At 37.8% G+C, this 19,243-nt stretch overlaps 1 protein-coding gene across 5 annotated transcripts in view; it reads left to right on the top strand.

The window, feature by feature from the left end:
- The window catches only part of tulp3 (tubby-related protein 3), a 470,805-nt gene that overhangs the window by 109,257 nt on the left and 342,305 nt on the right, over nt 1-19,243 (top strand). For all 5 annotated transcript variants that reach the window (XR_007935369.1, XM_051929502.1, XM_028805530.2 and 2 more), the window contains 2 exons: nt 7,805-7,917; nt 10,931-11,045. Coding sequence is in view for 4 of the 5 variants with exons in the window: in XM_051929502.1 (XP_051785462.1) it covers nt 7,805-7,917; nt 10,931-11,045 (228 nt within the window). In the remaining variant the exon portion in view is untranslated. The remainder of the gene's footprint in view (nt 1-7,804; nt 7,918-10,930; nt 11,046-19,243) is intronic.

Here is a 19,243-nt window from a genome sequence, read left to right as displayed (position 1 = left end):
ATCTTCAAAGGCATTGATAAAGTAGATCCAGCAACATTATTTTGGCTTAAGGGTGAATCAGGTACTCGAGGACATTAAAGGGAAGTGCATTTAAAACTGAAGGCAGCAAGCACTTCTTTATACAGTGAGTTGTGGGGCTGTGGGACAAACTACCAACACTACCAAAACTCGGAGATCTGGCCCACCTTAAAACCGTTCACACCTCTCTTTTGTCTTCTAAATGTGCTGATTAAGACGAGCAGCAAGTAGCCGGCTGTTCCATCCCCCACCGTCGCAGAACGTTCACTAAGTTTTCCCAGCTCATACCTTGTTTGATTATAATTATCTGGGAGTGAGTAAACTGCTGGAGTTTTAGAATGGAAATAATAGATCGTTATTTGGAATACACGCATTTCATGTGTGTTCCGTTTCTACAGTAATCTGTGTAAACACATTGCTAAAACAGAAACATTTTCATATTTTAGTAATAAATGTTACAAAATGTAGGCATAAACTATAGAATATGTGAAGCCTGAAGTCCAAACATCAAATAAACACTTTCACAAAAGGTTCAAGGATGATACAACAGCTTCCGTGGCTTAACGCTACGGTTTTGCTGACTTGGAGCACAGCTGCCCTACCGTGCTACAAAGACGCGAGTTCGTTTCTCAGCTTTGAAGAAAGTGTTTTTTTTTTCCTCAAACGGACATTGAATTTATACATTGGTATTCACTGTAAAACGTTAACTTTAAAATGTCAATCGCGGTTATTTCTGTTGATTAATTCATGCTTTTTTACTTAGAGTCAGAACAGGAGCTTTTTCAGCTTATTCAGCTTCTGATCTGACTCAAACAGCGCCAGTATAACTTCACATCCGATCTGACGCTGTTCGTTTTCAAATAATATTGCATTACTTCGACGATGTTTTCTGATTGGTACTATTCGCGTCATAAAATGATTTCTTCAAAATGTCACATATATTTGTCTCTTTCTTTTTTTAAAATGTGCGTTGTAGCACTCAGCAACTGGCCACCTGCATGTTCTTGCGCACACTGAATAAGACAGCGCTATATGCAATCATCAGATTCAAATGTTAACAGTTATATAGCACGGAATGGAAATCAGCAGTTCTTAGCATTCCACCACGCAAGCTGTCATATCAACCGCCTACTGTAACTTGCTTTCTGTTTTCTTCGGTTATAGTCTTGAATAAATGTGCACTTGTTTTGTTATACTTTTACATCAACATATGTTCCTGTGTTTGAGCTACATGGGCATACTCAAAAAATACACGTGTAATGCCACGAAAAGTGCATGCAGACACTTCAGTTCGCAAGCATTGGTACGACAATGCAGCCACAAGTGCACTGCAGAGCTTTAGTGCGTCTTTATGTGAAAACAGCAGTATCAGATGGGGAGTGTCTGATGATTGCATATAGCGCTGAAGTTACTGCTCTTTACTATGCTTTCCTCTGCATGTCCTGGAGTACAAAAGAAACAGCATACAGCAACACGTGGGGACTGGCAATATTGGGGGAAAAAAACACACGGTCGTATGTATCGTGATACACTGCAGAACTATAGCGCGTCTTTATGAAACCAAATGTATCTTTTTATTCTAAAATAGTGAAAATAAGAACACTTCTCAAATGGGAGTTGTGCAGGATCGAACTCATGACCTTCTGATTCCCAGTCAGCGACTGATACTTTTGCGCCACGGAAGCAGTGATAGCTAATGCATGTCAATGTCACACACTAAGGCTGCTTTTTTTGGCGGTGGCTTTTTTTTTGTACCTTTTGTGAAAGTGTTTCTTTGATATTTGGACTTCAGGCATCATCTATAATAATAAAAGGCAAAGCCCTCACTGACTGACTCACTCACTGACTGACTGACTCATCACTAATTCTCCAACTTCCCGTGTAGGTGGAAGGCTGAAATTTGGCAGGCTCATTCCTTACAGCTTACTTACAAAAGTTAGGCAGGTTTCATTTCGAAATTCAAAGCGTAATGGTCATAACTGGAACATATTTTTTGTCCATACACTGTAATGGAGGAGGCGGAGTCACGTATCGCGTCATCACGCCTCCTACGTAATCACGTGAACTAAAAACAAGGAAGAGATTTACAGCACGAGTCACACGCGGGAACGAAGGTAAATGACGTTAATTTTTGACTGTCTTTTAATACTGTGTAAGCATACATATTAACACATGTGCAATTAAACGTGTGCATTTACGGGGTGATTTCTCAGGCTTAAAAGCTCACCTTTTATCAAACGCGGGAACAAAGGTAACTGACGTTGTTCACTGTCTTTTAATACTGTGTAACCATACATATTAACACATGTGCAATTAAACGTGTGCATTTACGGGGTGATTTCTCAGGCTTAAAAGCTCGCAATAACATATTCGCGAGATAAAAGAACGAAGTAGGGGGAAATGGAGGAACAGCCGGAAACAGCGAAGAGCAAAAAATTAATTAAACAATTGAGAACGGAGCGAGTGAAGCATACAAGCATGTTCATAAGGGAATCAAAGCACGGTGTAAAACGTAAGTTTAAATTAAGTTTATAGAAACGCTCCCGCTGCGGATTGCAATAACATATTCGCGAGATAAAAGTTTAATGAGAAGACACGAGGTATAAACGAACCACACGCCGTGGCGCAACGTTAGGGGCAACAGTTTCAACCATTCTATGATCTGCTTCTCGCAACTGAAAGACGGCACATGGCGGATGTTAGCCGACTTGCTGACCGCAACGTTAGGGGCTTCAACTATGGCGCTGACGCCACATCTCAGTGCCAACACTTTGCAGACTCTACTTAAAAGACACGCCCTCCTCACTGGACAGTTAAAAAGACCAATCAAACTAACGATGACATCAAGTATTACCCAATCAAAAGTAGGAAAGGAGGCATCGTCATAAAATGCGTGTGGGATGATTTGCATGACACGCTGCTTTAAAAAAAAAATGATAAAAAAAATACGGGATAAATCCCGTCCAGTATTGATTCAAAACAGGACGCGCAATTTCATTCTCAAACGCGGCACGATTCCGTATTTTAAAGGACGGGTGGCAACCCTACAGTGCCAGGTAACCACCCATACAATCAGATTGTGATTCAGACTAGGAATGCAATGAATGTAATTACCCCGATCTACATACAAGGCGAAAGTCTTGCAACATTCAAAGATGATGGTTTGGGATAATTAGTACTTATTAAGTACACCATGGCACATAAAAGAGCTTATGAAGCCTTGAACCGAAAAAAGCAAGATCTCAGAGATCGTAAAAAAAAAAAAGGAGGTAATGTCGTTTTACTCGCTGTACATTTTAGTCAAACATTACCAGTTATTCCACGAGGGAGACCAGCAGATGAACTCAACGCGTGTTTAAAATCCATGCTTCTCCCACGCTCGGTTATATGTCGCGTGTTCTCGGGTAGGTACACCAAAAAATGTATACATTTAAGCATGTAATGGGCAAACAAAAAATGAGGTATACCCGAAGGCACTGCAGTAGTACTCAATGTAACTTTACTTCTTAAATGTTAATGTTTTACTGTTTAATAATTTATACGCTTCTTATATATTGTTCAAATTCTTTTATCAAAATACCACTGACAGCGCAATGCACGATAACATGGAGTGAATACACCATACGCATCTGCCCACGGCCGCCCTGGTGTGCGCAGATAGGAGTTGATTCTAAAATAAAATAAACATAAAAAGAGTAATACAATCATCACCCATAAAGCGGATAGCAGACGTGACGTATTATATGTGTACCAGATTTCAAGTCAATAGGTGAAACGGTTTACAAGCTACAGGTGATTTAAAATCCTGGACAGACCAACGAAAAGCCACGGTAGCAAATTATAGAAGAAGATTTTACTGTTTAATAATTTATATTTATATGAAATGTGCTTCTTATATATTACTTCATATTCTCATATGATAATGATGTTAATGTTGTTTATATTGATTTCTATGTTATTGTAAGTGCATCTATGTGTGTATATGTATGTATGTATGTATGTATGTGTATATATATATATATATATATATATATATATATATATATATATATATAAAAAATATATATAAAAAAAAATATATATATAAAAAATATATGTGTATATGTATATATAATATATCTGTATATGTGTGTATATGTGTGTGTATATGTGTATATGTATATATATATGACAGCAACACTCATAACAATGACAACATAATTACATTGACAATCATGTTACGTTATTTTTAAAATGTTTCCTTTACTTTTTCATAACCTCTTTAACACACTACTTCTCCGCTGCGAAGCGCGGGTATTTTGCTAGTACATTATATAGTTTATGCCTACATTTTGTCATTTGCTACTAGAATATATAAATGTTTCTGTTTTAACAATGCGTTTACACAGATTGCTGTAGAAATGCAACACATATGAAATGCGTGTGTTCCAAATAACAATCTATTATTTCTACTCTAAAACTCCACTTCACTCCCAGATAATCAATCAAGGCAGGAGCTGGGAAAAGCTCGTTTACGTTCTAAGTCGTTGGGGGGATGGAATAGCCGGCTGCTGGCAGCATGTCTTTATCAGTACATTTAGATGACAAAAGACGCTGGCGGAGAGGTGAGAACGGTTTTAAGAAGCGATTTAAGGTGGGCCGGATCTACGAGTTTTTTCGTAGGCTCTGGTAATTCTAGTGTTAAAGCAGAAACCTTGACAACCTTTAAGAAGAATCTGAATGAGATACTGGGACAGCTTAACTATCAGCTAAACAAACAGGTTTGGTGGACTTGAATGGTCTCCTCTCGTTTGTCAAATTTCTTACATTCTTATGTAGAGTTTATTGAGTGCTAAAAGTCAAACTCATTAATGCTGATGTTCTATCTAAACTCTATAGCAGTTTGTACTGAAGAAAACCGTACACATGGCAGTTTGTATTTTTAAATTAATTGAACTTCTCACAATTTTTATTTAATGACTCTGTAAATCTATTTGTTGTCACTTAATATTAAACAAAATGCCAGTCCTTCGTAAAATATAAATAATTGTCTCCAAATTAATTTGCTTTGCAGCAACTCAGGAGCCATGTTTTGAAATCCTAGTCCAGCCTCTGACTTTATGGATTTAGTAATTTTTTATGGGTTCTCATGAGATTCATCCAGCAACCTAGAGACGTACACATTAGGACTGAGTGGTGACTGTAAAGTGGCTTATAATGAGTGAGTGAGTGAGTGCATGTGCTTGTGCTTGTGCGTGGGTGTGGGTGTGGGTGTGTGTGTGTGTGTGTGTGTGTGTGTGTGTGTGTGTGTGTAGACTGGCACCCCATCTACCACTGATTCTTGCATGGTACCTATTGTCTCTGCCTCATTGTACTGGAGAAAAGAGTGGATATAAAGAAAACAGAACCAAATATAAAAAATGACAACAAATTCCTCCTTTCAAATAGGATCTGTAACAGAAAAACAAAAATAAAACTGTCCAGAAATGCATCCTTGAAAAATTGGCCAATCTTTAGCTAGTGTTCAATTTAAATTCTGTAGTCTTTTGAACATGGGCAAATTATTTGTTCCTTATATGAAACAGTTTTGTTAAATGATAGTTATTATATTAATTAATCAATTCATACTTCATTAATTAATTCATGAATTAGTTCATTCATTCATCATAATGAATTTATGAATTCGTAATTCATACTGTTAATTCATTAAGGCTTTTACACTTATAGTGGTTTCAGAAAGTATTCAGACGCCTTCACCTTCAGTGCAATTTATTCTGTTGTAGACTTAATTTAAAAGCTTACATTTTAAATTTTTGCCCATCAATCTACAGTAAATAACCCATAACGACAAAGTGAAAACATGTTTTCAGAAAGTTTGCAAATTTATTAAAATTCAAACACTAAAATCTCTTATTCATTCAGTACTTTGTAGAAGTTCAATTTGACAGCAATTACAGCTTTGAATTTTGTTGAGTAAGTCTTTATAAGTTTTGCCCATCTGGATTTGGGCAGTTTATCCCATTCTTCTTGGTAGTTTCTGTCAAGCTCCATTCAATTAGGTGGGAAGTGTCTGTATACCGCCATCTGAATATGCTCATAACTGCCACACAAAAACTTAAATAAATAAAACAGAAATAGCAGTATTGATACAGTAAAAATTAGATAACAGACTTTAACTTGTAAGCATCAGTTCCAGAATTTATCACCTTGCCTTATTTACTAGGCACACCATTTTGCTGCATTATTTTATTGACAGTTGAATGATTGGTTCCTGGTGTCTGATGAAGAAATTCTGGCTGGTTGATGTTTCTGCTGTGATACCGCACACCTATGTGGCAGGCTGTGCCTGCAATTTGCATTTTAAAATGTTATTTCACAGTGAGCACTTAGCAAAGCTTATCCAGTCTAGTTTCACGCTTCATTATTCATGTTGCTCCAGCTTCTTTCAAACGACAGGTAGAGATGTTTTGCATTTACAAGCTGTAGGGCACTTGAATTTTCCACCTTTCAGTGTAGTGTAGCTTTGTATGTAAAGCCACAGTGACACAGACCTGAAAAGAGCTCCTCCTCCAACAGTCTTGCAAGAATTTCATTGCATTTTAAATAGGCGCATTAAATAACTGAAGTAATGTTTCGTACATCAAATGAATAAAGATTACAATTTCCTATTTATGGTTTCCTGTTTTTTTGCAACATTATTTCCTCGAACCCGCACCCATGGGGTACCCGCAATACCATAACATACCATCTTGCAAATCTGTTAGTAGTTTGGACTTCGGAGACGCAGCACTTCGCAACGCATCACTCTTCATAGCCACTACCCTGGTATGCTGCTCTGTGCATCACATTGAAGCACTAATCACCCCTGTGACATTGCAGTCTCTTCGAAGCAATAAAGTTTCTCTCATGAACTCCCACATTTGTCTTTGTACTGCATTACTCTTCTTTGCACATCACATATTTTGCCTAAAGGTTACAATTCCTGTTGTGTGGTGGGAATGCAACATGCGAAAGTGGCCCAAGGCTTGTATCATACAGGAACACATTGGTCCTTGAAAACAAAGTTCCTGCAGTCGGAAAATGCCTAGTGGGAACTGGAAAAACTGTGTGTGCTCCTATTAGATGACAGTGAACGGTTGTTTGTTTGCCTCTTTAAGGTGGGTAGCTAAAAAACTGCCTGAGAACCAGGCCAGGCAGCAAAGGTATGGCAGATTCAGAAGAGACATCAATGAGAATATAAAGCTGCCTCAAGGTAGGGTATCTTTGAGTCTAGAGTTGAGAGATTTGTTTTGAGCACACACCTGGATAATATACCTGTGCAGGTAGTTTTTTATTTATTTTATCTTTGTTTTAATTAAAAGAAAAAAAATCTGTTAACTTATTGCATCTTTGTATTCTGATTTGCAGAGAGTTAATGTAAGAACTCCATACTATCACAATATGTAATCTTCAGAAAATAAATAGAATGTTTATTTGTGTTGCAACATTTTTGGATAAGCAGGTTTGGAAAATGGATGGATGGATGACCATTGAAATGCATTTCAGTGCTATTTGTTTTGTTTGAATTACTTATGAATTCTTGTAATTTTTTTACATTGTCTAATCAGTTATGATGCTTCACTCCAAGCTTTCATTATACATTAATATTTTTAATCTGTAAGAAACATTTGTATTTGTAGTTGGTAGACTGAACACACTAAAAACTACTGTCTTCTCTGTTAATACTAAAAAACTAGAACTGGAATATTTTTGAGCCATATTTGAAAAGGAAAGTTATTATTGCTTCATTCTCTTGTACCATTTGTAGGTGTTTCTACTTGCTGGCAGGAAGAGGAAGAAGAGTAAAACATCTAATTATTTAATATCTATAGATCCTACAGATCTCTCCAGGGAAGGAGACAGTTTTGTAGGCAAGCTGAGGTAATAAATAAAATTTACGGTTGAGTGTGCAAATGGTATATTTTACTAACTATTGCTCCATTTTTTTTAGCTTGAGCCAATCAGTTTTAACTGTCACTTTTCTAATGGCAGTAAGATGAAAACAAATGTGATTTGTCTTTATAAAGTCATGTTGGATATTTTCAAAGATCTTTGAGAATGTGTTGACTATAGAAAGACAATTATAAATATCTGTTGCTTTATAAATTAAGCATTGTTACCTGTCAGGTTTTTGTTTACCCAAATTTAAAATGTTTGAATTTTTGCCATTTTATTTTATGAGTAGGGAGATTAGCCTAAAAATTCTTCTTCTTCTTTCGGCTGCTCCCGTTAGGGGTTGCCACAGCGGATCATCTTTGTCCATATCTTTCTTCCTCTGCATCTTGCTCTGTTACACCCATCACCTGCATGTCCTCTCTCACAACATCCATAAGTCTTTGCTTAGGCCTTCCTCTTTTCCTCTTCCCTGGCAGCTCTATCCTGAACATCCTTCTCCCAATATACCCAGCATCTCTCCTCTGCACATGTCCAAACCAACACAATCTCGCCTCTCTGACTTTGTCTCTCAACCGTCCAACTTGAGCTGACCCTCTAATGTACTCATTTCTAATCCTATCCATCCTCGTCACACTCATTGCAAATCTTAGCATCTTTAACTCTGCTACCTCCAGTTCTGTCTCCTGCTTTCTGGTCAGTGCCACCGTCTTCAACTTATATAACATAGCTGGTCTCACTACCGACCTGTAGACCTTCCTTTTCACTCTTGCTGATACCCGTCTGTCACAGATTACTCCTGACACTCTTCTTCACCCATTCCACCCTGCCTGCACTCTCTTTTTCACCTCTCTTCTACAATCCACATTACTCTGTACTGTTGATCCCAGGTATTTAAACTCATCCACCTTCGCCAACTCTACTCCCTGCATCTTCACCATTCCTCTGACCTCCTCTCATTTACACACATGTATTTTGTCTTGTTCCTATCTGACCTTCATTCGTCTCCTCTCTTGAGCATATCTCCACCTCTCCAGGGTCTCCTCAACCTGCTCCCTACTATCATAGTCCACGGGGACTCCTGTCTAAACTCCTCTGTCAACCTGTCCATCACCATTGCAAATAAGAAAGGGCTCAGAGCCGATCCCTGATGTAATCCCACCTCCAACTTGAATGCATCCGTCACTTCTACCGTAGACCTCACCACTGTCATTCTTCCCTTGTACATATCCTGTACAACTCTTACGTACTTCTGTGCCACTCTCGACTTCCTCATACAATACCACAGCTCCTCTCGAGGCACCCTGTCATATGCTTTCTCCAGGTCCACAAAGACGCAATGCAACTCTTTCTGGCCTTCTCTAAACTCTCCATCAACATCCTCTGAGCAAACATTGCATCTGTGGTGCTGTTTCTTGGCATGAAACAATACTGCTGCTCACTAATCACCTCCCTTCTTAACCTAGCTTCCACTACTCTTTCCCATAACTTCATGCTGTGGCTTATCAATTTTATTCCCCTGTAGTTACTGCAGTCCTGCACATCCCCCTTATTCTTAAATATCGGCACCAGTACACTTCTTCTCCACTCCTCAGGCATCCTCCCACTTTCCAAGATTCCATTAAACAATCTGGTTAAAAATTCCACTGCCATCTCTCCTAAACACCTCCATGTTTCCATAGGTATGTCATCTGGACCAACAGCCTTTCCATTTTTCATCCTCTTCATAGCTGTCCTTACTTCCTCCTTGCTAATCCGTTGCACTTCCTGATTCACTATCTCCACATCATCCAACCTCTTCTCTCTCTCATTCTGTTCATTCATCAGCCTCTCAAAGTACTCTTTCCATCTGCTCAACACACTCTCCTAGCTTGTGAGTGCGTTTCCATCTTTATCCTTTATCACCCTAACCTGCTGCACGTCTTTCCCAGCTCGGTCCCTCTGTCTAGCCAATCAGTACAGGTCCTTTTCTCCCTCCTTAGTGTCCAATCTCTCATACAACTCATTATACGCCTTTTCTTTAGGCTTCGCCACCTCTCTCTTCACCTTGTGCCTTATCTCCTTGTACTCTTGTCTACTTTCTGCATTTCTCTGACTATTCTACTTTTTCTTTGCCATCCTCTTCCTCCGTATACTCTCCTGTATTTCCTCATTCCACCACCAGGTTTCCTTTTCCTCCTTCCTCTTTCCAGATGTCACGCCAAGCACCCTTCTTGCTGTCACCCTTACTACATCTGCTGTAGTTTCCCAGCTGTCTGGTAACTCTTCACTGCCTCCCTAAACTGAACCTTGCAGTCTTCCTTTTTCAACTTCCACCATTTGATCCTTGGTTCTGTCGTCACTCTCTTCCTCTTCTTGATCTCCAACGTCATCCTACAGACCACAATCCCATGCTGCTTAACTACACTTTCCCCTGCCACCACTTTGCAGTCTTCCATCTCCTTCAGATCAACTGTTCTGCATAGGATGTAATCTACCTCTGTGCATCTTCTTCTACTCTTGTACATCACCCTGTGTTCCTCCCTCTTCTTAAAATACGTATTCACCACAGCCATGTCCATCCTTTTGGCAAAATCCACTATCCTCTGACCTTCGTCATTCCTCTCCTTGACACCATACCTACCCATCACCTCCTCGTCTCTACTGTTCCCTTCACCAACATGTCCATTGAAATCCGCTCCAATCACCACTTTCTGTCCTTTGGGTATACTGTTCATCACTTCATCCAACTCACTCCAAAAATCTTCTTTCTCACTCATTGCACACCCAACTTGCGGTGCATATGCAGTAACAACAACTTATTGCAACCTGTTTGAGGCTTTATGTCCAAATGTATTATATCTTTACGGTAAATGTTAATAAAGCATTTGTTTGTCACAGTAAAATGGAAAAAAGGTGGCAAATTCATAGCTAAAGAGCGTGTTAAGATCTATCTGTTGTGATGTGTTCCTTGACATTCGGTAACAACTGAGTAGATCTTTTGACAACATTCTTTTCAAAGGTCTAATCTGATGGGAACAAAGTTTACTGTGTATGACAATGGATCAAATCCAAACAAACCACAGACTGTTCTTGAGGAGGGCAACACACGGCAAGAGCTTGCTGCCATATGCTATGTGAGTATTGCTACATATTCTTAGATTGCTAAATGAATAGTTATATGCTTTTTCTGATTTTTGTGATTAATATTTAATCATTCAATTAACTACAACCCTCCTACTATGGCAGAGTGGAAACTGTTTATGTCAGAACAGATTTGGAATATTTTTATAATCTAGTTTTGTAAACTGTAGTACTTGTGTTTTCTAAATTAGTTGCAAAGTATACAAACATTCCTGAGTTTTAATTCCTGCATTCAGCTAGGGTAACGCTCGTCCCATTTGATTTTTTCCAGATATTTTTAACATATATGCACATTTAGCATAGAACAGTAAAAGTTCTGGCAGTTTTTTATAAATCATTTGACCGCTACATATCTAAGACGCCTAGAACACTAAGACATCTTTTCAGGCTCACATTCTTTATATTTCTCTTTCAAACAATAATGTAGGACTTCTAAATAAACATAGCAAAAAATTACGTGCAACCCACACACCTATTAATGTTAAAGACAAAATTTATTAGCATATGCAGGCACATATATCAATGTGCTATGGCCATATGACTATAATAACCCTGCAAAACTTTAGTCATTCATCAAACAAAGGTAGATTGTGAAGTTAAAAAAATAATAGTGCTCTACACATTCTTTTTGTACATAGTTTTTCATTTTGATATCGTGAATAATTCAAGGTACATTGATTGTACTCCTTTTATGTTTCATTTAATGAAAGCTGACAGCAGTTTAACATTTTGACCTCTCAGCTGTAACTGTGGAAAGGACCTTCAAATTTGTTTTGTGCAGGTTTGCTCAAAACCTGAATTCTGTAACCCCAAGCTGAGAAGAAGAATAAATTTCAATTTTTTCCCAAAGAATACTTTTTATATAAAAATAACTGCTATATGAGCAAAGACTGGAAAGAAGTGCAGGAGTTGAAATTTGGTTTAAATGGCTTGAGTTGTCTGCAGTTTGTAAATATTAATAGATATTGAAATGAAATATTATAATTATAGAATAAGTCCTAGCTGAAAAAATAGACAGGTTTTGTTAACATTTGTGTGAATTATTAAGTTTGAATTAATTAAGTTTCAGATTTCTTCCTTTTTAATAATTTGTATTTACCTGATTCAGAGATGAAATATAATACCATTATATTCCTTCTCTCTGATCAGAACATTACTTACCATTGCCATATAATCAGACTATAGTAATGCTGGAAAATTATTTCTGAAGTGGGGTTGGATAGTTTTTATTTTAATATTGCTTGTGACAGAATAGTGGTATGGTAATATAGTAAACTCTGCTGTATTTCACCTCTAGAGAGGTCAACTCAAACTCCCCATTGGTTTTCTTCCTTACTAAATACATATTGAATTGCCCTCATTGTGGGAGAAGCCCCCAATTCCTACCATTTGTTAAAGTGGGTGGATAACTGTGCTCTCTGTTTACACTTATAATCCAGGTAAAATGTGGATTAACTATGTTTTGCTAGGATGGGTTAAGAATTCCTTCCTATGTGCCCTTTATTTTTCACCCCATAAGGGATGACAGAATGGTCATACATATCTAATCATTGTCCAGAGTTTGCACATTCTTCTTATGTTTCTGAGTTTTGTTTTCTCCAGGTACTCTGCATTTCCTCACATATTACAATTATAATTACAATTGCGATTGTTAGGTGGATTAATGACTTTGAATTCATCTAGTGTGAAAGAATATGATTAATGACTTTGAATTTGCTATGGGAATATTTGTTACTTTAGAATTGCACTTTCTGTCTGAAACTGCATAAAAATGAGGGATCTCTTGTTTTGTGCACACCCAGGGACACCAACAAAATACAGGCAATAATGTATGGATATGAGATAAAAAATTAATGTTAATCAATCAGTTAATTGTCCAGGGTTACCTTTGGCAATGCCAGTAATTAATTAAATAGGTTGGTTTGGCTTCTACTTTATTTTCCTTACTTTTTTTGTAGGAGGGTTTTCTGGCTGTTATCCCTTTGTCAAGGTAACTGAAGCACACTTGTTTTAAGAAACAGAATGATACAATTTATTGACAAATACAAGGGTTCTAGAAATATGATAATTGCATATATATTGACATACAAGACAGGACTGAAGACAGATAAGGTAGAGAAACATATAATTGTGCACATATGTTTACATACCCTGGCAGAACTTGTAAGATATAAAGAAAAGGTGACTGATCAGGCTAAAGACATTTCATTTAATTTTATTGGAATCCAAGGTAACTATAAGGAATCACAGACCATTAAACACAACATAGTAATAAGGAAAATAATGAGATGGTCCCTGTACAAATGTTTGCATACCCTTAGTTCTTAATAATGTTTACTGCCCCCTTTAGCATCAATGATGGTATGCAGTGTTTTGTGATAGTTGTGGATGAAGCTCTTGATTTTGTCAGGTGGTAGAGCTCACCATTCTTCTTGGCAAAAAGGCTCCAAGTCCTGTAAATTCTGGGGCTGCCTTGCATGTACTGCACATTTGAAATCTTCTTAAAGTGGCTCAATGAAATTGAGATCAGGGGACTGTGATGGCCTCTTCAGCACCTTCACTTTTCTCTGCTGTAGCTGCTGAAGGTTCAACTTGGCCTTGTGTTCTGGATCATTGTTATGTTGGAAAATCCAAGTGCTTCCCATGCACAGCTTCCAGACTGATGTATGCAAGTTATCCTCCAATATTTTCCTGTAGCATGCTGCATTCATCTTGCCATCACTTTTCACAAAGTTACCTGTGCTGCTGTAGCTCACACTCCCCCAGAACATCAGAGACCCACCTCCATGCTTCACAGTGAGAATGGTGTACTTTTCATCATGGACCTTGTTGCATTGTCTCCAAATATAGTGTTTATGGTTGTGACCATAAAGTTCAATTTTGGTCTCATCATTCCTAAGGACTTTATTCCAGAAGCTTTGAGGCCTGTCTAGATTCTGTCTAGTCATTCTGTAAGTGGCCTGTTTAGATGTTATATATCTTGAAACAGCAACACCACTTGTTTGCAGAGAAGTCTGTATCTCAGCAGAAGTAGGTTGTGGGTTTTTCTTGACAGCTCAACAGATGACCCTGGCAGCTGTAGCTGTAATCTTGATTGGTCTACCTGACCGTGGCCTGATAACCACAGAACCTCTAACTTTCCACTTTTTTATCAGAGTTTGAACACTACTGACAGGCGTTTTCTGATTTCTGAATATCTTTTTATATCCTTTTACTGATTTATACAAATCAACAACCTTTTCTCACAGGTTCTTTCACAGTTCTTTTGCTTTCCCCATGGCTTGCTATTCGTCAAAGTCAGTGCAGCTACGCATGAATATAAATTGACTATTTATACACAGACACTGATTGCAATCAAAGAGGTTACAGGTATGGACAGTCTCTATTAACTACCCTTAATTTGAACCTCCTGTTCTGTGTCAACTAATGTGTATATTACATTATCAGCCCCAAAATTGAAGGGTATGTATAGTTTCAATCAGGCCCATTTTGGTGATTTCAGTTGTCATAATTTAAAAAAGGCACACACAATTATATGATAATAAACTGCCTTGTCTGATCAGACTTCCTAATTAAAAGGAAAGCTTTCTGCATGATTACTTATATTTTCCAAATAATGGCCAATGTTTCACAAATTCTGCCAGCATATGGAAACTTATGAACACAACTGTATATAACACAGAAGAGGCTGACTGTTTAATGCTTATTTTGAATTCTAATTTATCTTGCACAGATAAGTAGTTTTGTGGTACCAAGGCTTTAAGGATGATGCACAATGCTGTGTTGAGTGCTGTTGGTCTGAGTCCAAGTGGAGAACTCTTCTTGTGTTGGAGTGGACTCTTTGTTTTTTGTTACCTGGTCCTTTGTCTGTGGTGTGCTATGATGCTGCCTTCATAGGGAAAAGCATTACTCTTTTTGACACCGGAGCGTAGCTTCTGAAGTTCCCTTCTTGAAGTAATTCTGCTTTTCAGTCTTTTCAGACAGGGCTCAGTCATTGGCATAGAGCTTGGGTTGGCAGAGTGGATTTTAGAGCTAGTTCATGGTGTCCAGCTACAAAGCTTTATAGATAGTAACTTCCAGACCAAACAACATTTGCAAGCTTTTTGTTCCACAGAGAGTGGGTGGCTCCTCACCCTAAAAGAGAGCAACTCGTCAGCTTTCAGGTGCCCAAAGAAGATGGACCATCAGCTTTTAGTATTATTTTTAAAGAAAAAAGAGCAGTTGAATGAAGCTAGTTTTGAAGGAAAGTGTAACATCTTATGATTAGGTTAGCGGGTCCCTTCCAGTTACAGATCCAGTGTTTGCTTATAGGAGCAATATTTTTTCCATCACATCCAGCCAGAGTTCACTTTGTGGTTGCAAACCTAAAATGAATGTCCATCTGGGACATGTCCATCTAAACTCTGATTTGCTCTTTTGTTATCAAATGAAGTACAGTGCTGATTAAAGTGTTGGTACAAACTGCAGTTCAGCCATTAACTCAGGAATGCAGATGTGGGTGTGTGCAGGTGAATTTCTGCATCCCTGTCAAGTCTGCTGTTTTAACAGGCTTCATGTGTCATTAAATGCCTAGAAAAATGGGCAATGTTCACTTTGTCTTACAATACATCTGGAATGAGTTTTGAGTCTTGTTATCCACAACTGGACTTAGCAAGTTTTTGAAAATGAAATAAATTGATAGATATCTGATATCATTTCATATGTTATTCATATGTTATTCATATTATAATTATATTCATTCTTTCCTATTTCAAAATCCTTAGACCAGACATTTTGACAGATATGTTTATTCTTGTTGAGTTACTTCAGAATAATTAAAAGAGATTTTTACTTGGGAGTTAATAAGGAATGTTACATAATATTTTAACTGAGAATACTTGTATTATTTTGGTTTACAGTGATCCCTCGCTATATCGTGCTTCGCCTTTCGCGGCTTCACTCCATCGCGGATTTTATATGTAAACATATTTAAATATATATCACGGATTTTTCGCTGCTTCGCGGGTTTCTGCGGACAATGGGTCTTTTAATTTCTCGTATGTGCTTCCTCAGTTGGTTTGCCCAGTTGATTTCATACAAGGGACGCTATTGGCAGATGGCTGAGAAGCTACCCAACTTACTTTCTCTCTCTCTCTCTCTTGCGCTGACGTAGGGGGGTGTGAGCAGGGGGGCTGTTCGCACACCTAGACGATAGGGACGTTGCTACCTTCTGTGTGCAGCTGCTTCCTGAAGGATATGCTGCACGGTGCTTCGCATACTTAAAAGCTCAAAGGGCACGTATTGATTTTGGACTTTGTTTTTCTCTGTCTCTCTCTCTCTTCCTGCTCCTGACGGAGGGGGTGTGAGCTGCCGCCTTCAACAGCTTTGTACCGGCGGTGCTTCGCATACTTAAAAGCCAAACAGTCCTATTGATTTTTTTTTGACTGCTTGCTTTGTTCTCTCTCTCTCCTGACGCGCACTCCTTTGAAAAGGAAGATATGTTTGCATTCTTTTAATTGTGAGACAGAACTGTCATCTCTGTCTTGTCATGGAGCACAGTTTAAACTTTTGAAAAAGAGACAAATGTTTGTTTGCAGTGTTTGAATAACGTTCCTGTCTCTCTACAACCTCCTGTGTTTCTGCGCAAATCTGTGACCCAAGCATGACAATATAAAAATAACCATATAAACATATGGTTTCTACTTCGCGGATTTTCTTATTTCGCGGGTGGCTCTGGAACGCAACCCCCGCGATGGAGGAGGGATTACTGTACTTCATATGCATGTTTCATATGCTCTACTCACACACTTTAGTTTGTTGTTGAAATAATTTAAAATAAGTAAGGTTACTGCATCTTGTATTCCCTACTGATGCTCTTTCAGTAAGTTTTAAGTTGGCAAGTTCAAAGCAAAGTCCTTTTGCAAGTAGCTGAGCTAACAAGCAGTATGACAATCAACTTGTCCTAGTCAGTTAGGGGATTTTGTGTGTACAGTTTTTACAACTTCAGTGTTTCATGTGCTCATGTAAAGGCATATTTGATGTATTTCTAGTGCCAGTTTTTTTACATATTCCATAATGGAGGATCATGGGTAAAACGATTGGCTTAAGATATTTGGAATTCAATGTGCTTACACTATCACAATATACCAAGAAATGTTACAATTACAGAGCCCTCCCAAGTTGACTAGTAGTTCTTGCTAATTGTCTGAGTCTATGAGGAAATCTTGGAGATATCAAGGCAGTGTACTTTGTCTTGTTGGGGAAGGTGCTATATAAATAAATTATTATTATTATTGTGTTCATGTGTGGACCAAGTCACCAATTTCCTGTGATATTTTGGCAAAGTTATCTTTGCCTCTGAATTTTTAGCTGGTTAGTGATGCAAGTAATACTTGAACAAAAGCCATAGTGTAGGCAAAATGCATTTTTAGGTCAGTAAAGATAATTAGATGCTATTTCTCTAATGCTTCATGTTCCATAGTGAAAAAATGGCCTTACAGGTATTTCAAACATCTCACTGGTGTATTTCTCACTGCTTAAAAGATGTCCTACTAGCACAACCATTGGGTCTCAGAAATTCTGCTCCGATTAATATGAAGTGTAGGATTGTACATTCTTTAAATGGTCTTTCAACACTAAGGAGAACCCTTTAGTTGTTCATGAAACAAACTCCTGTTGAAGGGATGGGATAGCATAACAGTGTCTGATATTGACCTCTGCTGTTTAGAAGACTTACTATGAACACTCTGACTCTGCCCTTAGTTCTCAGATTTCTCTCGTAATTGTAAAATGAGACACTCAATACAACCTACGAAGTAAGAGAGGTAGCTCTTTCAGACTTAAGAATACTTGACTGAAGTTTGCTAAGGTTGCACATACTCCTTCATCTTCAACATAACCAAAACACAGGGTTTCTCTACAGTTCAGACATCCTCGGACATTGGGCTGTACAGTAACTATGCTTGTTTAAAGTCATAAAGACTGTCTTCCTAGTTCACAGAAACAGAATGTGAATAATTTTTAAATATGACACACTACACTAGGTAGATAGTTTATGAGTTGGTAAACCAAAATGTAGAGAGTTAATAGAGATCCATGAAATAATGATTTATATTTAATCTGAGAAGCCATGTAGAGGGCATGTGTGGGCGGTGTGTGTGTGTGTATATGAGTGAGAGATAGATGATCAAGATATTAAAGAGCAGCACTCTTCACCTCTGATTAAATACACTGGGCTTAGTACATGGGTACTGGTGAGTCTCAGTAAGGATCATGGATTAAGCCAGAAATGGGAAAAGTGAATGCAGATGTTGTTGCCCCAGTGTAGGCAGTGGATGTAATGAAAGAAAAAAACACTGCTTTTAAGAGTGTATTAAGCTACCAGAACAAGAGATGATAAAATGTCCCCTGAATAATGTCATAAGATCAATCTACATATTGTCATTCAGTATGATTACCAAAGGACAGTATGAAAAGATATCTCAACATCAAATACTCAACACTGAAAACAGAAATGCAATTAAAATATTAATAATTTTGAATGTTTGTTCAGTGGCAGAAATGCTAAACCATATACCATATACAATCCCAATTCCACAAAAGTTAGGACAGTAGGGAAAATGCTAAAAATAAAAATAAGTGATTTGTATTTGTATTCATCTTGTACTATTATTGATCTGCTGGATTATTTGCTGATGCAGCTTTTGACAAATTGGCATGCCACAGTTTATCCTTGCTCTTGTAAGCCTTGTCGTTTTTTGTAGGTTCCTTTATATAATACGACATGATTGCCTCACTTATGTAACATTACCTGTTTCACATCACATCATTATTCCAACTGTTACTTTGTTATTGGTCCCAACCCGACCCGTCTCGACTCTATCTATCTATCTATCTATCTATCTATCTATCTATCTATCTATCTATCTATCTATCTATCTATCTATCTATCTATCTATCTATCTATCCAATACACATTTATAGTTGATTGATAATACTGTATGTGGTAAAACATACAATTTGGGCAATCTGACAACCACATTTTTTGAATGTGTATACGCTTTGCTATGTGGCATTTCTTTTCAGTAAGCTGAATAAAACTCCTGAAATATTTTGTTTGTAATGACACATAGTGTTTACTAAATACTTGTGTCCTGTAATTTAGGAGTTTCTTCATTGTCTTGATTTTTTTTTTCCCCAAGCAGTTTTTGTA

The sequence above is a fragment of the Erpetoichthys calabaricus genome, chromosome 1, assembly GCF_900747795.2.
Source record: "Erpetoichthys calabaricus chromosome 1, fErpCal1.3, whole genome shotgun sequence".
Taxonomy (NCBI): domain Eukaryota; kingdom Metazoa; phylum Chordata; class Cladistia; order Polypteriformes; family Polypteridae; genus Erpetoichthys; species Erpetoichthys calabaricus.
Note: the sequence above shows the minus strand (reverse complement) of the source record. Positions and strands in the feature narration are given on the sequence as shown.